Source organism: Chelonoidis abingdonii, chromosome 5, assembly GCF_003597395.2.
Source record: "Chelonoidis abingdonii isolate Lonesome George chromosome 5, CheloAbing_2.0, whole genome shotgun sequence".
Lineage (NCBI taxonomy): Eukaryota > Metazoa > Chordata > Testudines > Testudinidae > Chelonoidis > Chelonoidis abingdonii.
In genome coordinates, this window is record NC_133773.1 from 141,855,920 (window position 1) to 141,878,326 (window position 22,407).

Below are 22,407 nucleotides of genomic sequence, written 5' to 3' on the forward strand. Positions count from 1 at the left end.
GAACATCTGCTGCATATGTCACTATACCCCTGACTGTGTGTGTGTTATGGGCTTCTTTTAATGCCTGGCCTAGGGGTCTGGCTCTTGCTTGTGATGCCAGAGTCCTGGGGAATGCCCTAGCAGCAGAAACGATGGTGATTATAGCTCAGACAGGAATCTCTGGGGGAGGTTTTGAGGCCTGCGTTATGCAGACGGTCAGACTAGATGATGACAATGGTCCTTTCGGGCCTTTGTGCAGCCCCTGACTCCCAGTTTCCCTCCAGCCCGGTGGGTGGACGATGAAGCGCACAGAGAGGAGAGACGCGAGTTGTGTGTTAGATGCACAATGAGAGTGGCCCTCTGTTTGTGCTGGCTGCCTGTCAGGGCCTATCCGTTGTCCCCTGAGATTTCCACGTCATGGCCATGCACATTGTTTTCTGCTAGTCAGAATGGTTTAACGTTTTCCCGGGCCCTGCAGGCTGAGTGCTGCTTGGGCAAATCAACCTGCTTCTTCTGTGCGTTTCAGCCCTCACCTCTGATAACAAGCCTGCCCACAGACGCAGCTGGTACAGTCTCTGGCTGTTTTCTGGGCTGAAGGTGGTGTGGGAGCATATAAGAGACGGCCGGCTCGTGCTCAGGTCAAACTGGGGCGTGGCGCTGACCCTTGCAGCAGGGGACTCAAAGACCCATGGAGATTAAGTTCTCCAGACTCCTAGAGGTGTTCTCACCATGTTAGGGTAAGGGGCTATGTGTGTGCACACAGGGTGTTGGCATTGTCACTGCCCATGTTATACCAGACATGGAGGATTCTGGTCTCCAGGGCTATCACTCCAGGGCTTTTCAGGAGTGCTACCATTCATTCCAGCATATTAGATTCTTCCCCAATGCCCGTGTGCATAAATACAGCCTCTTTGTGTGTCGGGGTGTTAGCCACTGAAGGAGAAGACTAAGGTACAAGTGAAGCAGCATATAGCATAGGCTAAATAAGTAACCAAGGTTCCCCCATTTCTAAAGAGGTAAATGTAACAACTATTGCTAGGCAGCGTTTGCCTCACTTACCTTGTAAGTTGGGGCCTGTGGCTGATGCGAGGATGGGCTGAGACAGATGAGCAAACAGCAGGAATAAATGGTCAGTGTTCACCATGGACGTTGGGTGCTTTGTCATCTTACACTTAGCTAAAGGATCAGATGGCTCAGAAGAATAAATATGGCTTGTGTGCACCCAGCGGAAGGGAAAAGGGAGACGGGCAATTGCAAAGTGCCATGTGGGGAAATCAAGCACGGGGAAATTTCAGCTGGAGAGCAGGAAGCTGGATAGCCTGGCTCTGATGTCTATCAGGCAGTGGAATGGTCCCCCAGGGGAAATGGCGGAAGTCCCATTTGTCTGGGACACTTGCCGCTGGCCTGGGTGAAGGTACACAGGAGACGGTACCAGAGAGTAGAATTGCAGGGGATGGTCCTGCTGAAGGGGATGGACTAGGTGATCCAAGAGGTCATTCCCATCACTAATTTCAAGGCTGCCGTCACAAAGAAAATCCCTCCGGTACCCAAAATAAGAAGCCACGCAAGAGAAGCCAAGCTGAATAACAAATACATTTTCTGATGCCGGCGCGTGATCAGTTCTGACTGGTTTCGGATAGCTATCTACACCGAGGCTTCCCTACTGTTAGTTAACAAGGATCAAGGGGGGGTCTGGTATGTTTGCCCAAGGCAGATGTCGATTTCACACTTGATTAAATTCCCTTCCTTTCCTCCCTCATCCGAAAGGGAAGAAGCATTTAGCTTGGTAAATAATGTTTTCTTTACAGATCCTCAGCAGGGGTGGTAACAGTTGCCTTATTATCCTCAGGAAATCGTGTTTTTTCCCACACACACAGCTCTGCCAATGCCTCTCAATCTAAACCCGCAGCCCCTTGCTATCCCAACCCTGGGCTCCCCACCCAAAACTCTGCCAATGCCCCTTCCTCCTATCTGCAGCCCCTCCTGGGGGCCCTACGCAGCTCTTCCAATGTTTCTCGCTCCTGACTCTCAGCCTGCTGCTATTCCAGCCCCTGTGTTCCCCACACAACTTACTCTATCAATACATCTCAATCTTGGCCCACAACAGCTGTACCACCTTGTGTGCGGGTTTTGTGCTGAGGTACAGAGATTACTTTATGAAAGCCCTTCTCTTGGGCCCTCCATTGCAGATCGCCAGAGATTTCCATTTGTTGGTGCCTGGTGGTCGTCCCTGGATCACCTTCGGTCAAATTCATCCTTGGCGTTGAATCTGGTGGAGCCAGAGCCCACCCTGAGACAGCACCTACCGTCCCCCTGGGCACTGTTGTCACAGGCTTTCCATCTTTCTCTTCTCCACCATTTGTTCCTCCTCTGAGTCTCATGTGCACAAGAGCTGTCTTTGCCTTCTGTAAGTGGCATCGCAGCCACCTGATGGGGCAGGCGCAAGGGAGGGGTTTGATGCCCCCAGGTGGGGAGCAAGCATTTGGCTGGCTGAACTCGAGGGCAGAAGGGGCTATTGCGGTCAGCTAGTCTGACCTCCTGCAGGTCAGAGAACAATTCCCAGTTTGACTAGAGCAGATCATCTGGAAAACCATCTCAGGTGAACATTCACAGACAGAGTGGGGCTTAAAAACCTCCAGCCTGGGGGGGAGAGGAGGACAGGTGTTTGCGGGGGGGGGGAGGGAAGAGCTAAGGGGTCCTGAGGGAAAGGAAAGGAACAAGAAGTAGTAGCTGTGGGGGTGAAGAAAAGGGGTTGTGGGGGGAGGGAAGGGGAAAGCACTGCCCATGAACCGCTGATGTTGTTTTTCTCTTTCAGTGCCCAGTGCCGGCGTTGCCCGATGGTGCAGCAACCTCCCTCAGGCTCACCACCTGCCCGCTCGCCACATCTGCCTCTTGGCCCTTAACTGGAAATGCCCTTAAGGAGTCAGCACCCCGCCCCACAGTACCCTCTTCCCCCCAGCACCGGCACCCCTCCCTGTGCCCCCGCCGCCCCCTGGCCTGCACCATGACAGCAGCCCTGCTTCTGTCCTGTGGAGGGGTGCGTGGCAGGCGGAGCGGCTCTGGCTGAGGGATGGCCTCTCTGGACCTGCCTTACCGCTGTCCACGCTGCGGGGAACACAAGCGTTTCCGGAGCCTCTCCTCGCTGCGGGCCCACCTGGAGTACAACCACACCTATGAGACGCTCTATATCCTTTCCAAGACCAACAGCATCTGCGATGCCACCGTCTTCCCCTTGGCATCCGATGCCACCCTGCTGACCCCAGCCACCCGCCGGGACATCTTCGAGAGCACCTCCTTCCAGAGCAAGGAGCAGCGCTTTGCCTGCGACCTCATCTCGGCCAACGAGCTGGAGCCCGTGTCGTCCTCTGCATCCTGTTACGTGCACGAGATTGAGATCCCGCTGACTGAGATCTTCACCCGCAAGGCCATGAGCTCGGCCACCACCCCTCCTGCTGCTGCTGCCGCCGCTGCCGCTGTGGACGCTGCCTATGAGGAAGGCCTGACCCGCCTGAAGGTTCGGGCCTTCGAGAAGCTGGAGGTGGACAAGCGGCTGGAGAAGCTAACGGAAGAGGTGGAGCAGAAGATCGCCTCACAAGTGGGCCGGCTGCAGGTGGAGCTGGACCGGAAGAGCTCAGAGCTGGAGAAGGCCAAGCAGGAGAGCGTGAGGCTGAGCCGGGAGAAGCAGGAGCTGGAGGACCGGGCGATGGAGCTGTCCCGCCAGGTCGACGTCAGCGTGGAGATGCTGGCTTCCCTCAAGCAGGACCTGGTGCAGAAGGAGCAGGAGCTGACCCGCAAACAACAGTGAGTTTCTGCCCCATCTTCCTTGCAGGGGAAGATGTGCGTATGCTCCCTTGCGCACACTAACGTGCTTCCGTGTGTTCTCATGTTTCCGCAGCGGTGCACATGTCTCTGTGCTCACGTGTGATTCTGTGTGTGTGTGTTTCCACTCTCAGGGTGTGTGTGTGTGTGATTGTCACAGAAATACAGGCCAGCTCCTCAGCTGCTGTCCATCAGCACCGCCGTATTGACAATAAGCCATGCCCTCGAGGAATGTAGGACATGCCATACGAGACCTTCTGGATCTAGATTGGCTTTACCAAGCTTAATGCTGTCATACTCCTTCCAGACTGTTAGCACTAACTGTTAGAACTGGGGCTACTTTGTTAGCCACATAAATGTCCATTCCTCGTTTTATGCCCGTTTAAACGCACTGAGGCTCTGATGCTCGGGCATTAGAGATGCAAAGGACCGAAAGAGATCTTCCAACCCATACCTCGCAGCCAGTGCAGGGTTGATCCATTACAGGAGGTTGTCTAGTGATCAGTCCAGTCGAGTTTTAAAATGTCCCAAGCAATGTGGCTTCCGCTCTTTTGAGGCTATTTCACAGCTTGATCCATCTCCCTGACAAGCAGGACTTCCTTGATTGAAGCCTTCCTATTTTCCTTCCATAACTCCAGTCATTAGCCTTCGCATCTGCTTCCCCTTCTGGGTGTTTCGAGCCTTGCAAGTCCTGGGCTATCTGGTCCCCTGCCCGGAATCATTAGGCACACTAGATCTGTTTCCTCTCTTCCCTTTAGTCAGTTCTTCCAGCCTCACAATGGTTTTTGTTACGCTTCTCTGAACCCTTCTCCCCCACTCCACTCCCGGTTTGGGCACCATGATGCCTGCCATGCAATACAATATTTCAGAGGTGGTCACAGCACCCCCTGCAGTGAAGGAGTATTCCCTCTAGAGCAGGGGTCGGCAGCCTTTCAGAACTGCTGTGCCCGGTCTTCATATATTCACTCTAATTTAAGGTTTCGCGTGCCAGTCATACATTTTAACGTTTTTAGAAGATCTCTTTCTATACGTCTATAATATATAACTAAACTATTGTTCTATGTAAAGTAAATAAGGTTTGTAAAATGTATAAGAAGCTTCATTTAAAATTAAATTAAAATGCAGAGCCCCCCGGACTGGTGGCCAGGACCCAGGCAGTGTGAGTGCCACTGAAAATCAGCTCGTGTGCCGCCTTCGGCACCCGTACCATAGGTTGCCTACCCCTGCTCCAGAGCTAGCTGGGAGATGTGTTTTATTTCTTGTGAATGATGTAGAAGAAAATGAAATCTGGAGGGATACATACCAGGGAGGGAGAAGAGTCATTTCAGCTAAAGGTGGGCACATGACCAAATGGGAATTAATTGGCCATGAGTAGGTTAAGGCTGGAAATTAGAAAAGTGTTTCTAGCCATGTGAGGAGGGCAGTTCTGGAACAGACTCCCAATAGGAACAGGCAGTGGGGGGAACCTAAAGAGGGTTAAGATGTAGCTTGGTAAGTTTCTGAACAGGATGATGTGACAGGGTTGCCTGGGAAAACATGGACTGGACTTAATGGCCCAGGAGACCCTTTCCAGACCTACATTTTTCTGAAACATATTCGGTGGCACCGAAACATCAGTGGAAAAACAGTGGGCGTTTCAGAGAAAAACGGACAGCTAAAAAAGCCAAACGTGATTTGCTTTTGCTTTTCAGTTGTCCGAATCTGAAACATTTGCTGTGAAAATCTGAAAAAACATTGCTGATGCCAAACATTTTCCTGCGCTATGTACATTTCTTCCGAAAGGCAGTTTTCATTGAAATACAAATGCTGGCAAAAGGTTTCCAATGAGCTGTCATGACATCCCTGTGCTGAAATGAGATGTCTCTGTGCATAGAGCCAAGGGAGTCCACCATTTGTGTTGATGTTGCCGTTGCTGTACTGCATCACAAACTCAGGTCTGTTCTGCTTTCCCCTTCCCACCTGAAGGCTGCTTCAGCATATCTGCTTTCCAGATTTCACCCTTCTAACAAAGATCTGTCCTTTGGATTATTTCCCCCCAGATGTCTTCCCTTGTATTTTCTGTCCATATCTCCAGCTTCTCCAACGGCCAGATCTCAGCTGGTGTAAATCAAAGTAACTTCATTGACTTCAGAGGAACTACACTGATTTACGCAAGCTGAAGACTTAACCTGATAGGTCCTTTTGTGTTAGCTCTTTGTCCTTACGGATGTCACAATGCCTCTTATTTAGGATCCTCTGTGGATTTAACTAATGTGACATCTACTCTCCCTTCCACATCATTAATGGAGATGTCAAATAAGATGGGACATCAGCCACTACTCCTACCCTACTCTCACATCCTGCCCTTCATCTGCTACACTACCATATATCATTACCCTTTGTTTATGGCCTTTCAGCCCATTTTCCATCCATGCAACAGTGTTCAAATCCCTGCCAGTTTAAATTAATTTTTCAAGTAAGATTTCCCAAGCCAAGGTATAAAATGTTTGACTAAAATCCCAGTATGTTACATCGGCTGCATTCCCAACTTCTGATAAATTTATAATCCTATAAAAAAAGGCGCCAGTCAAGGTTGTTAGGCTTGATTTATTCCTTGTAACCTCTCAATGCTGCGTATGGCTCGCTGGTCTGTTTATCGTGCATACTCGGGATCTGTTTTTACTGTGGTTATTTGTTCAATCATTTCACTAAGGATAAACGTGGACAGATGAGGCCGTAATCATCAGGGTCTCTCTTCTTCCACTGTTTGAATATCAGCGCTACGTTTGATTTTCCCATCTTCTGGTCTCAGTCACCCAGGATTTCCCCCCAGTGATTGTCAGCAGTGCAGTGAGTTCCTCACTACTTCCCCAAGATGCATGGCAGCTGGGCCAGAAGTTACTGTATGGGCCTGTGTTCCAAATATTTCCTGACCCAATTAATATCAATATTCTTCCCATTGCTCCTACTTCTTTTTGGGGAATGACACACTTACAAAAAGAGCTCGACACCTTCGCCAGTTTCAGGTCATTAATTTCAACCTCCTCCTCCTTTCTGAGTGGCTCTGGGTTCTCCCTGGCCCTTGTTTCTCCCTGACATGGTTGTGAATGGCCTTGAGACTCCCATTAACCCCTTTGGCTAGACTTAACCTATTTCTCATTTTCTCTGCCAGCTGCTCTCCATGTGCGTGCCAGCTGTGCCTCCCCCCACCCACGCACACACACTTTTTCCCCACTTACACTGCGGGCGCACTGTGAATGCATTTTTAACCTGAGATCTTCAGTCCACTCCCACATGAAGAGTTCATTGGTTCTTTGCCTTGTTCTTTTTCGGAGACTCTGCAGGCTCCTTGGGGCAGAGAACCTCTTTCTCTGATGTTTGTACCGCACCTCGCGCAAAGGGGCCCTGTTCTTTGATTTGGTGGAAAGAAAGATAATACTAATTAATAATCACCTGATGCATCTAAATTATGACAGCCCTGCTCCTTCTTCCTCCCATCCCCATTGACTCTTCCCTATTCCACCCCATCACCCCCCAAATACAAACCTGCGGGACTCTGGCCTTGTCCTTAGACTGTAATGGACAGAGACCATCTCTTTGGCCTGCGTTTGTACAGCACCTCACACCACTAGGTCCCGGTCCGTTACTGGGGCTCGTAGGCACTACCCTCATACACCTGTCTAATAGCAATTAAAATGTACGGTGCCTAGCAGTGCACCAGGACCCTATTACTGGGGCTCCTAGGTGCTGTTGCAGAGTAAATGATAAATAACGCCACTAATAATCTTGGCGTGTGTGGCAAGCCCTCATTGCTCACCATGGCCCTGATTCTGCAAATGCACATCTAAGGAGTCCCATTAAGTCCAAGGGGGTTACTCACTCATGTAGCATCACTCCAATGCATCCAATCTAGCTCGAGTCTGAGCTGCAAGCTCCTCTCCAGGGTCCCTCAGATGTTCTAGCATGACGACTCCAGGAAGGTATTTATTCGGAGGGGACCAAAAAACAGTTTTGCTAAAGGGGGTGCAAGTGTCTTTACATGCTGTGTTTCTGCTGGTGCATTTCCTATTACAAAAAGCTCCTGTCACAGGCGAGATTTTCCAGGATTCTGCAGTGCGGCGTGTGGGTGGCAGGTGTGTATTTTTCAGTGATCTATGCACACACTGGTAATTGTGTTGGATACTGAGATGAAGCTGGTCTGTTTCTAGGCTTTGGGATTTTATTGTAAATTTCCATTCAGACGCCAAGGCTGATTCCCAGTTTCCCTCCAGGGGACGTCCACTGGAGTACGTCCGTGAGGCCGCGAGGCGCAGTCGTGGCGGGAAGCTATTAGTGGCGCAACGCAATGATGTGCTGCTGCTTGGGTTGTGGCGTGCATCACAGTACACTTGTATGGGGCTGCGTGACGAGCTGCACGTCAGGGCAGGGAGCACTTTGCTGCAAGCAGAAAGAGAGAGAGAGAGAGAATTGCCCTCCGCGGGTGAAGGCTTCTTCCTGGCTGATGTCCTGGTGCAGGCGTCACTGTGTGGCCGCTCAACACTGAGTCACCAAACCCTGTAACGATGAATGATCGTAGCACGTAGGAACTAGGCACCAGCCAAGTACAGAACTAAGAGACAGCCTCTGCCCCGGTACTTGCATTTTGCCAGGCACGCCCTGCTATAAACCAAACACCCCCACCTGGCAACTGGCTCGGAGAGACCCCATCCGGCTGGCACCGAGCCTCTGTGCTCCCTTTGCAGCAGGGCTGCTGCTGGCCGTGGAAGACTCAGAGGCTGTCCCACAGCTGTGGTGCAGCTAAAAGGAACAAGCCCCAAAGGGAGGCGAGGTGCATACTACAGGGCACAGGGAGGCTGGTGGAGCTATGAGAACATATGCCATTGCTCAGCTCCTGTCTGTGCTTAGGTCATTTAAAAGGGCATTTGCAAAGAGATGGGCTCTCCACCCTCCTTTTAATATAAAAACCGGGGTAGTCAGAGCCCCAGACACACAGCTTCCCAGCCGTACCGCGGGATAGCGCTGTCGGTACAACACACCAGGCTGGCCCCACTCTGGGGTAGGGAGCATGGCTCTGCCTCCACAGGTGGGGGAAGCAGCTCCCCTAGGAACCGGACCGAAACTGACTCAATTCAGGGTCCACCCGCAATTGTTGGGCACTGCTGAGCTAGGCTGGATTTGACCCAGTGACCTAGCCTGGAAACGCCCTGTCGCTTTTCACGAAGCCTCTGACCCGTCCAGCCCTGATGTGCAAATAACGCTGGGGTCTTTTTCCAGTCATAACCCCAAGCCTGGTCGTGACTCCCATGGTCACTGTAGTGTGCGGGGGGCCGTTGCTGCAGGAGATCGCGCTGGATGGGTGTGAATGCAATAGGTGACTCCGACTGTAGCGTTTTTATAAACTGGCATCTCCAGAGTTCCTCTGCTCCAGTTGCTGTTTTCACCCTCTACCTGATGCCAGAATTTCCTGCCAGGGCTTGTGCAGTGGGCGTCAGAGATGGGCTTGGCTCCCACAGGGTTGTGACATTAGTGGTGGCACCAGGCTGCCGGAGTAGCTGAGGCCCGGGCGATCCAAGCCCCGACTCTGTTTATTGGCGAGTGAGGGACACCGCTAGCTAGGGTCCGAAGGGCAGAGGGGCAGGATCAGGCCCATAGGGGGCTATTAGGCAGAATCTGTGAACAGCTTTCCCCATTGCCCTGGCCCCATCCACGAGGTGTGACGTGACCCCCATGATTCCTGTTGCTCTGCTATTAAACGGAGCAGGATCCAGGGCTTAGCAGCCAGAGATGCTTCAGTGGGAAGTAGCAGGTCCTGTTTTCCGAGCCCTCTGTTCCAGCCAAGTGCCTCTGGTTGACAGAAGTGACCTATCTGATGCTGAATGTCCTCCATGTCAGCCCCTCCCAACGCAGCCAATCTGGCTAGAGAAGTCTCCTGGCTCTGCCCCCTTCTGGTTGCGCCCTCACTGCCCCCCTCAGGACCCCGGCCCTGCATACCAGTAAGTCCTTTAAGTTACTTTCACTCCTGGCCGAGATGACCCCGCCCAAGAAATCCAGTCTGCCAGGAGCTCTGGATCCCACTTCCAGCTCCGTTGCAGATCTCCTGGGTGAGCTCGTGGTTATAACACAGGACAAGGCACCAGGATACCTGCATCTGAGACTTGGTGGGCAAGTAATTTCACCACTTTGTACCTTGGTCTTTCTTTCCCTAAAGCAGGGGTTGTAATAGTCTATCTAAATGCATCAGAAGGAAAATAGCATGACGACACCTCTTCCCTCAGTGATAAACCCTGAAGAGGGATGGTTAAGGTCACTGGCAGGACAGAGTTGGCCCCAGGTTAAGATTCCGGAGTTCACGTGCACCCCGTGTTCCCTGCCTGTCTGAACTTGGCACAGAAGATAAAGCTGGCCAGTATCTTCCTGGTGCCCCGGGCCCAGCAAGGCCGGCCTGTGAGAGGATGAATGGCAGTCAGTGGGATTAGCCCCATTAAGGTGTCGGGTTAAGCGGGTGAGCAGAGAGCGAACAGGGATATAGTTCAGGAGAGACACCGCCAGGGCAGCTCGTCCCCACTTAACGCAATCTCTCTTGGGCGCCTCTCATCATCCCTGGCTGGATGATCGACTGCTGCTGAGCACAGAGGGAGAGGATTCTCATAACACATAGACAATGAGATTGGCCGGTTCATTTAGACTCAAGCGCTGAGCACCTGTAACTCCTGCCAGTGGGAGCCCTAACTTCTCTGTACCTCTTAGCCTCAGGCCCAAAGAATCCAGGGAGCTGGGTGACTCCTGCACTGGGGATGTACAGCTTAAATCCCTTGGAAATGTACCTCAGTATACTATCCCCTTCCCTTCCCCTCTCCTCTCCCAGCTGGACCCCAGGAACTGGAACTGGTGCAGGGATGTGGGGCAGAGCTTGAAGGGGATCAGGGTGGGAGGAGGTTGGGTGGGGTGGAATCATGGGCAGGGTTATATGATGAGGTAGGCCAAGGGAAGGGTTGGGGTGGGTTTATGGGTGGAGAGTTGGAGGTGGCAGGGGCTTGGCACCTCTGGAAATCAGACCACTAACCTTTGTGCCTCAGTTTCCTGGTTGTTCGAACAGGGCTGGCGATACTCCTCTGGCTCCCAGAGCTTTGCGAGCTGCCGTGTGGCAGAGGGCGGCGGGATCTGCCGGGGGAAGGGTGGCCTTACTGCGTTTTCACCTCTGCCTCTTGCTGTCTCCCCTGCACCAGGGAGGTCGTCCAGATAGACCAGTTCCTCAAGGAGACGGCGGCCCGCGAGGCCAACGCCAAGGTGCGGCTGCAGCAGTTCATCGAGGAGCTCCTGGACCGGGCCGACCGGGCGGAGAAGCAGCTCCAGATCATCAGCAGCAGCTGCAGCACCACCCCTAACGGCAGCCTGGGAAGGTGCAGCGTGCCCGGCTCCAAGGGTGCCAGCAGACCGGTATCTCCTTTTAGTGTCGGGCCAATTGTGTCTGTTGCTTGCCATGCCCTATGGGAAGCCACGCTCCTCCCTGGGTGCATTTGCCAGCCTTATCTGTCCCACCTGTGCTATTGTGTAGTAAGGGCTGCTTGCATTGCAAGCTAAGCAACATTGAGTGAGATCAATGTTGGATGGGAGACCACAATGGAAAATGTTGTTCTGGAACTAGGGGGTGGTGGTGGTGGTGGTGGTGGTGGTTCATGGGAGGCCTCTGTCCCATCACTACTTGAGGAGACTGATGCAGTGGACTAATTGACCACTTGAGGTCCCTTCCGTCCCGACGTAGCTACTATTAAAAGCTCCCCTAGTGCTCTTGCTAGAGCAGGGCTGTTAGCCCCAGGCTCCGCCCACAGTTTCCAACCTAAGGAACAACCTTCAATGTTAAGAAAAAAAAATAAGTGTGGATTTGGGGGGGGGGGCAATCTTCTCTTCAGTCTCCCTTTCTGTGTAGTGCTCTTGGTGCACAACAGCATGCACAGTGCACCCCAGAAGTGGCCACATTTCAAGGGCAAGTCAAGCCCAGCCTGTAAAGTGCAAGGTGCTGTATAAATGGGAGGTTTTGTTGGTCTCATCCTGCATGTTTGGACTGAGGAGCAGACTCCAAGGTGTGCTGGGAATTGTGCCGGGGCTGGAACCGACTCTGTTTGCCCATATGGCACAGCTGGCCAAGGAGCTGTTTTACTGGAGATGCTGCATTGCATCCTGGTGATCTACTGATATTGGCGTTATTACACCAGTGTCACCTCTCAGTGCCTGGTATGTCCACACGCAGTCAGGTTATCCCCCAGGGGAGGCTTTAGCCAGCTGGCTTTTCCCTAACTGAATAAGTTTCAGTGTCTGGTCTCCTTTTCTTCCTTCCTTTCGCTCCAGAGGGACAGGCACGCCAGCCCCGGGGCAGCTGTCCACAGCTCCTTCGCGGAGTCCAATCAGAGATCGTCCTCTAGCACTGGGTAAGCAATCTCCATACGCCTTGGCCTTGTCTTAGGCTCCCCCGTGGGAAAAGGATGCTGAGCAATTCTCAGCATGAAACAGAGCTGGGCCTGGATCAGTGCCTATGTCATCCATGTATGTGCAACTCCTGGCTCATATCCTCTCCAGCAGATGGTGGGGCTGGCTGAGTGTGTTTTGCTGGTGGTCCCCGGGACGTGGAAGAAGCTTGTGGTTCCTTTCCAGTGGAATTCTCTGCCGGCGGCTGGCGAATGCCCACCCAGAAACCGTCTTCTGCGACAGCCTGAAATTCTGCTTTCTAGCTTCTTTGCATGTGCTGAGCCTTCCTGGGTTCACAGCCAGTAGGAGTAGCATGAAGGATGGCATTGTTTTCCTTTTAATCTGTCTTTATTTTCTTTCAAACTTGGACCTGGGTGGCTGTGGGTCTGCCCAGTCCATTGGGGGCTGGGGGAGAACGTCACAGCAGGACACATCTGTATAACTGATCTCAAGCTGAGTTGTATAAATGCTTTGAAGTCAGAGATCTGAAGGAATCGGGATAGCTGGGTGGGTTGATTCTTCTCTTCTCTCCTTGTGATCTTGTGGGAAGCACCAAGGTGTAACATTGGGCTGTCAGAAATCTTTACTAGACGAGGACGGAGATGTTTTGACATCCGGCCTCTTTTGATAGTGTTTCCAAGCAGCTAAGGTGCATTTGCCCCATACGTGAGGCTGAAGTTGCATTTGAATCACCCAGGCTGCAGCAGCCTCTCTCCCCGCTACTGCCTTGCCCACAGCCTCCCCTTGAACACCCTTAACTCCTGTGTGGTCCTGTATGCAGGCAGGTTTGCAGGGCTGCAGCCCCGGAGGAAGCTCCAGGACATGCTGAGCACCGGCCGCAGGCAAGTAAGGCACATCCCAGCACTTCTTTCACCGGCTGCAGCCTTGCAAGACTGCCTGCAGTTGGGACCTTTCCTCCACAAAGTGCTGCTAGTAAGTGCATGCCGATATCCGAATCCTATGAACTTTAAAGTCACTAGGATGGGATGTTGCTGTTAACCGGGACTTGTCCATATCCGGGTTGCTATTAAGCAGAACCTACTGTACATTCAAATAGCTGATGGTGCATCTTTTTGCCCTATGGCGGTAGATTCATCGCTAACATAACTCTCTTGATTTAGTGGCATTACCCCAGAGATGGGTTTGGCCCACTAGCTCTTTACGTTTGGCCATTGTAAGCACGGGAGTGTTAAGGGGAGTTTAGCCCTTTATCCTAGACTCCGCCTCCTAGGTATCCCCTTCACATTCCCTGGAGCTACAGTATGGACTGGCCAGGTGCCCGCTTTCTCCTCGTTGCCTGTCCTCCAAATGGCTGATTTCTGGGAAATGCCACCTAGACCCCATCCCCGCCCTCCCTGGGTCTGTCTGCACTGTGACCACAGGGCATGACAGCCCTTTGTGTAGATGAACCCTAGCTAGCCCAGCTACTAGCCGCAGCCTTCAGCACAGGTGAGTCCCACCAGTACCTATCCAGGGTTCCAGGTGACCCATGCTGAAGTGCAGGTTGCCACGGCTTCCCTGCTCCAGGCTAGGCAGATGAAAGCTGAGCCGCATTCACGCCCTGTGATCACAGTGTAGACGAGGCAGGGGCAGGGGACTAGAGGAACCAAATGCAGCACAACCTCTGTTTTAATGAAGTCCCAATTAAACCAGGTTCATGCATCCCAGGCTGCCCCGAGCCTGACTTCTCTACAGCTAATCAGCTGGCCTCCTCGCCACCTGCTGCAAAGGGCCGGCTGCCTCGTAGGTCTGGGGGCCCCCCCAGTGCCAGGTGGGGGAATGTCGAGCGACTTTAGGCAAACTGTTCTAGAAACTCAGGGAAGCTGCGGGCTGGGAGCATCTGACGGGCGACTGTTAGCCCTGCATGCTCCAGATGAGCTATCCCCTTGCCACGTCTTCGCCATCGAGATACAGAGACCCCTCCATGTCCTTGAAATAAACAGGGGGCTCTTCTGTAAGCAGGGCTTTTGGGTGCAGAGTGCACAGCCCCCCCACAGTTCCTGGAGCTCTGGATCCAGTTCCCTGCCACCCTGCTCATGGCTGCATATCCCTGCAGGGCCTCCAGCCGGGTGAAGGCCATCTCCCAGAGCTCTGGCTGCTATGAGAGCGATGGCGCTGAGCTGTACCAGCCGGAGGAGAACACCGACGGGCACCCCTACCATGGCGGGCAGAGCCGGGGCATGGACGGTGGCTTCGAGCGGCCTGCAGCGGCCCGCAGCTCGGGGCTCCGGAGGCAGGCCATCCAGAACTGGCACCGCAGGCCGTACCGCAACAGCACCGAGGGGGAGGAGGGGGACATCTCGGATGTGGGCTCCAGGACGACCGAGTCGGAGGCCGAGGTGTGGGAACAGGACCCCTGCATCCCACCGGAGCCGAACATGGCAAGGCCCCTCAACAGCTGCAGGCTGATGGGTGAGTCTCCATTCCGGTGGTGAGGGGAACCCCATTGCCTGGACACAGGGGTGACCCTGACCCACAGTTGGCTGGGAAACCCCCGCAGTGGTGGTGACAGTTCAGTAGGTGGCGCTCTTCCCCCTAAATCCTGCACCTCCAGCCTGGTGAAGGATGGGAAGGCAATGGCGCCTGGGGGAGATGGAAAACCGAGCTCCGAAGTCATGCACATTAAGCTACTCGATGGACTGTGTCTGCTCTTGTAATGGACCTGGGCCGCTCAGTGAAAACCTCTGCTCGACATGCCGCTGAAGCCAAAAATCACAATCAAGACCATGGGATGAAGCAGGAGTGGGGTGGAGAATAACACGGAAAATATTCGAATGCCTTTCTCCAAATCAATGGGGCGGCCTCATCTGGAGACTGGATGCAGGGCTGGGCACCCCATCTGACAATGGATAGTGCAGAGTTGGAGGGGGTCAGAGAAGGGTGACCAGAATGATCGAGGGCCTGGGAAAATATGGGACTGTTACTTGAGAAAGAAGACGCATAGGAGGAGACTGGATAAAAGTCTGTAAAATGATCCCTGCCCTAGAGAAGGGAGATTGGGCTGCACATGGTCTCTGGCTGAGGCCACCCCATGGATTGATAGAAAGTCAAGAATTTAGCAAGTTGCAAAGATGGATATGGCTATTGGGAATGTCCAAACCCTGCATAACTAATGATAAAAACACTGAAAGAGATGCTAGACCTCCTGGGGCTTAAAGTGATCTCTAGCAATTAGAGACCAGGACAAGACCTTTCTTGGAGCAGATTATCCCATATCTGCTGTGTTGGGTTCTTATGCCTTCCTCTAAGGCAGCTGGAGCTGGTGATCTACATGGACCCTGGGCTGGATCCAGGCCAGTAATCATAGAATATCAGGATTGGAAGGGACCTTAGGAGGTATCTAGTCCCACCCCCTGCTCAAAGCAGAACCAATCCCCAGACAAATTTTTGCCTCCAATCCCTAAATGGTCCTTTTGAGGACTGAACTCACAACCCTGGGTTTAGCAGGCCAATGCTCAAATCACTGAGCTATTCCTCTCCCCCAGTCTTCCTACCCCTTTGTGGTTGTTAAAGGTCCCCTGGCGCTTTCCATAAAAATGACACAAATCCCCATAATTATGTTCTGCCTCCTTCAGTTCCCTCTGCAGCTTCCACAAGACACAATGCTCTTCTTCTCATCTTCACAGACCAGAAGGGTCCGTCCCCATCATCTAGTCTGACCTCCTGCCTAACACAGGATGTCCCAGATGATAGTGGCAGCTGCTGTGTTCCACCCCAGAACTGGCTGCACAGGGCTGAGTGAAGTGATCTAGAGAGCGTGGGCAGGATTCTCCTGGACGAGAGAGGGTATGGGAGGTGTTAGCACTGTAAATGAGAGTCCTGACTTTTTCAACACCATTCTGCCAGAGAGGTGAACTCGGTTACCGTAGCGATGGAGCAGCTAAAACACAGCAAGCCGGGGCATCAGGAATGTTTTTTCTTGCACATCCAAAGTGTGTTAGGGGACGATTGAGGGAGGTCCCAGGCCATCAGAGCTAATGCTGAGACATGAGGCCAGATTCAGAGCCCGTGTAAACAGTTGTCACTCTGTTTGGGCCACTGGAGTTGTGATTACACCAGGTCTATGAAATGGCATGGGGTCTCCCCTCAGTGGGAGATGTGCTTGGTACGGTACCCACACTAGCCAGGCCCTCTCTGCTAGGAAGGAGGAGGACGGGTCAGTGGGGTCGATAAAAGCAGGGATGCATTTCACAGCCACACCCCAGATCTAAACCCCAGCCTGGTTCACTCATGGCTTGAGTGAGATGAGTTGCAGGGGTCACATTTCAGCTCCATTCAACAGGTGATGTACCTATCTCATAGAACTGGAAGGGACTTTGAAGGTCATTGAGTCCAGTCTCCTGCCTTCACTAGCAGGACCAAATACTGATTTTTGCCCCAGATCCTACATGGCCCCCTCAAGTATTGAACTCACCACTCTGGGTTTAGTAGGCCAATGCTCCAAACCACTGAGCTATCCCTCTCCGGCATGTTTGGTCTCCTCCCTCCCTCCCCAGGCACATTGATTTGCTGCTGCAGCAACCCAGGGTGAGCTGGAAAACGAACTAGCCTCTCGCCACGGGAGAAGATGCCCCTGGCTGAGGTTGAGGCCCGTGGTGGGGCAGTGCGGGGGCCAGCTGGCCTACCCTGCTGCTTTCATGGAGGGACGGAGGTGGACTCCTGCTTCCATTCCTTGGGCAGGAGAGGGCCGACTGGGATTCCAGATTCCTGGGTTCCTTTCCTGGGGGGTGGGAAACTGACTGGGATTCAGGATTCCTGATTCCATTTGTGGGTAGATTGGAGGTTGCTGAGGTTCAGGACTCCTGGGTTCTATTCCTGAGAAGGGCGGGGGCTGGGACTCAGGACTCCTTGATTCCATTCATGGTGGGGAGGGGACAGACTGGGATTCAGGACTCCTGGGTTCCGTTGTTCTCTTTGACCTTTGGCAAGTCACTGCACCACTCTGTGCCTCAGTTTCCCCCTTGTTCAAATGGGGATAACGATACAGACCAAACTCCTGGAACATCTGTTGTTGTTTATAAAATGTTTCGAGATCCCCGGAGGGAAGGTGCTAGAAGAGGGTGAAGGGTTATTGTTTTGAATGCACGTTGAGGCACAGGGAGCTGTTAAATGCCTGGGAAAACTATATCCACAAACGCCACCCCTACCCCCCAGCCGCTCTCCTGTATTGTTCCCCCCCCTGCACAATGCCCCCGCTGATGGTGTTTGTCACACAGCCAGATCTGAGGGGGGCGGCAGGAAGGTCGTCCGGCCTGAGAGAGGCAGCCCGTCCCGCTCCAACGAGGTGATCAGCCCGGAGATTCTCAAGATGCGAGCTGCTCTCTTCTGCATCTTCACCTACCTCGACACCAAGACCCTGCTGAAGGCTGCCGAGGTCTGCAAGGACTGGAAATTCGTGGCACGCCACCCTGCCGTGTGGACCCGGGTGCTGCTGGAGAACGCCAGGGTTTCATCGAAGGTAAAGGGCCGGCCAGCTGTGGGGTTCCATCCAGGCCCCCCAGGGAACACCCTGGGGCAGAGCCAGGCCCATGGAAACATCAAAGAGGGCAGCAGTGTGGGGCCCGTTTCTTAGGGGCTGATGCAGCCCCGCCCTTTGTTTCTGAGCCCCGGTTTTCTGTCGAAATTGGGCTGGACATTTTTTGATACATGAAAAACGGGTTTTTCCAGTAGCTGAAACATTTTCATTTACCAAAAAACCCTCTTCAGTTGGTGTGTGCACAGCGATGTAGATGTACATGTGTGTTTGTGCGTGTTGTCCTCTGGACCGGTCTGTGATGGCAGCTGCGTGTGTGTGTTTGTGCGTGTTGTTTGGGGCTGCTATCTCCAAGGTCTTCGTTGACAGCTAGAGCATGCGCACCTCTCCCTCTGTGGATACGGCCACGCTGCAAAGAAAACCCCACGGCACTGAGTCTCCGAGCCTGGGGCTGCAGTGTAGATGTTCCGGCTCGCACTGAATCTCCCCCTTCGCCGGGTTTCAGAGGCCAGGCTCTGGCCCGACTGGGAATATCTACTCTGCTATTTTTAGCCTTGCAACCAGAACACTGGGACTTGGCGCCATGGGGGACCGGGTATTTGTTTGCAGTGTAGACACATCCTGTGCATGAGTGTGTGTGTGTGCGCGAGTGGTGCTCTGGCCCCACCATCCCCACCCAGGGCAGGGGGAGAGTCCGGCGCTGTCTCTCCTGGTTGCAGGTTCTCCTGTCCTGGCACGCGTCTCTTTCTCACCGGGCGGGGGGTCTGGCTTTCCCCTGCAGTTCCTGGGCATGCTGTCACAATGGTGCACCCAGACGCACTCCCTCACGCTGCAGAACCTCAAGCCACGGCTAAGAGGGAAGAAGGAGAGCAAGGAGGAGTACATGAAAAGCACCCGGTGAGCCCCCACGAGACACTCCCCTTTCCACCTCCATAGCCAATCTGTCCGTTTCCATAAGGAGCTCATTTGCCAACACGGGCAGCGTCGCTGACCTTTTAATACCTGGGTCTCTGTTGTCACATAGTGACATCACTGCTGCAGTAGCTCTGGCTTGTCCATTTAATGCTCCACTGGGAGAACGTTAATAGCTTCCAAGCTGCAAGGGCTCCTGCCCTGAAGAGACCCCCGGTTATCAGTGCTTTGGTTCCTCTCCCTGGGATTGCTTAGTGCTGGTGCGTCTCAGTCTCTTCCATACCAGAGCCCCCATTCCCATCCCAGTACCTCTATGGGACCCCTGGGAACCCCCTCTCATCGACTGATACAGAACAGGCAGGGTGGCCCCCACCCACAGTTGAGAACCCCTCCTTTAGTGCTTTGGTCGCTATCAGAAATGCAGTCCCTGCTCATCCAAAATACTAGGATTCCCCCACTGTTAATACTCCTGTAATCCTTCTGCCCCTCTGAGTTGGCAGCAACAAGGGCCGGGTTCAGTATCCAGGGGTTCCATTTCAATAACACAATGCAAAACCGGCTCGAGCCCCCACCCAGTGGCCTAGGACAATTACATAGCCCCCGCCCTGGGCGCCTCTAGGAGGCAATACTTCCCCACTCGCAAGCATGGAGTCCGAGTGTAGCAAAATCCTTTTAATAAAGAAGGGAAACAATGCAGCATCATGTTGGAGAAACACCACAAACAGAATTATAACACAAATCCTAAGCAAAAAAACCCACCTCCAAGTACGTTTGGCAATGTCCTTTCCCCCTTAGGGTCTTAAGTCCAATCACCCCAAAGTCCAACAACCCAAAAGTCTCTGAACCCCAGAGTTCAAAAGTTTATCTGCAGGGTCCCCCCCCCCCATCTCCAGCCTGGGTGGAAATGGAGGGGTGTACAAAGGCTGTTAAGGGGCACCTTACGGGGCCAGGGGGGCTAACTGCTCCACCTCTCTGTGGAGTTCTGTTGCAGCCTTCACCACGACCAGCTCTACTCCATCAGCTGTGCCGCTCCTCCAGTCAACCTGTGAGCCGCTCCCGCAAACTGCTCCACTCCGCTCACTGTTCCGTGGGCTGCTCCAACGTGCTGCAAACTGCTCCGCTTTGCCAGTCGCTTAGCGATAGATCTTCAGGCTCCCCTACTACACAGCTTGTAGTAGGGGAGCCCAGGTGCTGGTGCACCATTGACCCAGCATGAATTCAGCTCAGCAGCCTCTAGATGGACTCCTAATGGATTCAAAATTAGCTCTGCTCTTCAACAGTGGAGAGAGGAGGATGTGCTATTGGTGTTCCAGGCCCTCAAAAGGGGCCCATACCATTAGGTGTGCACACCAGTTCCCAACCTCTCTCATTTCACTGGGTTTTGGCACCCATGTCCCTTATCTAGCAAGTGCTACTTAATTGATGTTGAGATATCTCTGTCATATAGCAGTCTCATAGTTCCTCATTCACATAATCAGGGTGACAACACTTTATTCCTCCTGCCCCAATAACAAAGAAATTGGGGATCCCAGAGCTGTCAAAATAACCATCCCAGGCTGCCGTGGGCTATGCTAGGTGGGGTGGGTGTGCCAATGCAAATACCTGAAATTCCTTTCCACACTCCCCATAATTCACCACCAGATGTCAGGGTAGAGCTCATCTTGACTCTGTTTACACTCCATTGCCGGGCAGGACTGAAACTCCTGCTGGCAGGAGCTGGGGATGTTTGCTGTGGTATTTATCTGAACAAAGCTGGGCTTGAAGGGCACAGAGCCGGCCGGGGACAGGCTGGGATGGTGGAGGCAGGACTGGGGGACAGGTTTGATGGAGGGTTGGTAAAGGCCAGTCTTAGATCTGTGTAGCGGAGGTCAATGAGACCTCGGCAGTGTTTGTCTCCAGCCGGGGTGAGGGTGCTAGTGACCTGCCTCCAGGACGTCTTGGGATGGGAGAAGAGGAGGGGGAAAGGCGAGGATGGAGGAGAAACAGCCTGCAATGAGGCAGGGGAAGGAAGAAGGAGCAAATCCATCACCCAAACTAATCAAGGGTGCTTGAGACCCTTCCTGTGGGGTCCGGATCTGCCCTTGGTATTCCGCGAATCTGGGTCAGGCGGACAGGGCAAGGGAGGGGGAACACCCGCGTAGGGTTGCCTGGCCTGGCCCCCCGCCACCCAAACCAAATGTGACGAGCAAGGCTGTGGAAGAGGAGGTGGCCTTCATCGCAGCATGGCTGCACTGACAGGTGGGAGCGAGCTATGTCGTCCAGGCCCGGATCCTCAAAGGTACTTCGGCAGCTAATTTCCATTGAAATCCCTGGGAGTTCAGCACCCGAATACCTTTGAGGCTCTGGACTCTAGTCCATGCCCTTGGCAGGGGCAGGGCTGCTCCTTGTGGCTTTTTCTCAGTCCCAGGTGAAGTGTCCCAGGGAATGGGGCTCCACCTTTCCTCCCAGCAGCTTCTCTCTGGCCTGGCCACTGGGCTTTCGGGGCTACATTTCCCATGTTGCCCTTTGAGAGCAGGGGTAGCAGTGAGCGCTGCTGCTGAGCTCTCTCTCCCCCTTCCCTGCTGGTTCCGTCTCCTCAGGGGCTGCCTCGAAGCCGGGCTGGAGTCCTTGCTGAAGGCCACGGGCAGGAACTTGCTCATCCTGAGGATTTCACACTGCCCCAACATCCTGACAGATCGCTCCCTCTGGCTGGCCAGCTGCTACTGCCGGGCGCTTCAAGCCGTCACCTATCGGTATGTGCACGAGTCCTGGGCCTGCCGGACCTAGCCGTGGGGCATGCGCTGGAGGGAGGCGGGCTGCCGGCCGCTTAGAGCATCTCACTGAGCTGTGCGTGGGAAGGGCCGTGGACTTGGGACTTGGTGGCTTAGTCCTCAGGCTCCTGCTTGGTGTCTGTCCTGCTGCTCTTATGCAGAAGGGGGTTGAGGTAGCCAGGAACTGGGAAAGGCTGAGCCTGCCCAGACCACGTGGAATCCAATCGATGTCCCTGAGGCTTCCAGAATCCCCAGCACTAGGCCCAGTCTGTGGGACCTACTCCTGGATGACTGGGTCAAACTGGGCCCCCTGCCCTGATACACGGACCCAGCCCTAGACATCTGGGGATGCAAACTTCCCTACACTGTTCTGGTCAGTGGCAGGAGGCTCCAGTGCCCTGGATTAGCTGGCACTTGCCCCCTTTGCAGCCCCACCTCTCCAAGCCGCGCCGTCTGTTAGTTGCCCTCCGAATCTTGTTCCTCTCTCAAGTGCCAGGTGCTTCCTGGTGCAGCAGACAATGAGCCTCTGAAGAGACTGTGCGGGGGGAGGGTTGGGAGCTGAGGGTTTGGTGGTATTGGGGATGTCTGGCTCTGTCAGTATGAGAGACAGGGGTGGCATTCTAGGTCTTTCCTATTGTAGACGTGCTGTCTAGTGCCAGACCGACAGAGGCTTCTCGGCCTCTTTATCCATGGTGTGGGCAATTGCAGGGCACCACCCTATCCATGCACGCATTGTCCCTGACTGGGGAGAGCCCAGGGAGAGTGCACACGGTGTCACCCAGGCCTGCTTGCTGTGGCACTCTGTTCCCCCTCTAGTGGCACCTAGACCAGCTAGAGATTCATAGAATCACAGAATCTCAGGGCTGGAAGGGACCTCAGGAGGTATCTAGTCCAATCCCCTGCTCAAAGCAGGACCAACACCAACTAAATCATCTCAGCCAGGGCTTTGTCAAGCCGGGCCTTAAAAACCTCTAAGGATGGAGATTCTACCACCTCCCTAGGTAACCCATTCCAGAGCTTCACCACTCTCCT

General features: G+C 53.7%; 1 protein-coding gene across 1 annotated transcript in view; it reads left to right on the forward strand.

Moving 5' to 3' along the window:
• The first annotated feature begins 2,751 nt into the window (after positions 1-2,751).
• FBXO41 (F-box protein 41) overlaps positions 2,752-22,407 on the forward strand; it is a 34,960-nt gene continuing 15,304 nt past the window's right edge. Inside the window, exons 1-7 of the mRNA XM_032764866.2 lie at positions 2,752-3,780; positions 11,004-11,214; positions 12,124-12,203; positions 14,297-14,652; positions 17,457-17,698; positions 18,495-18,610; positions 21,205-21,357. Of these exons, the coding sequence (XP_032620757.1) occupies positions 3,050-3,780; positions 11,004-11,214; positions 12,124-12,203; positions 14,297-14,652; positions 17,457-17,698; positions 18,495-18,610; positions 21,205-21,357 (1,889 nt within the window). The 5' untranslated portion in view covers positions 2,752-3,049. The remainder of the gene's footprint in view (positions 3,781-11,003; positions 11,215-12,123; positions 12,204-14,296; positions 14,653-17,456; positions 17,699-18,494; positions 18,611-21,204; positions 21,358-22,407) is intronic.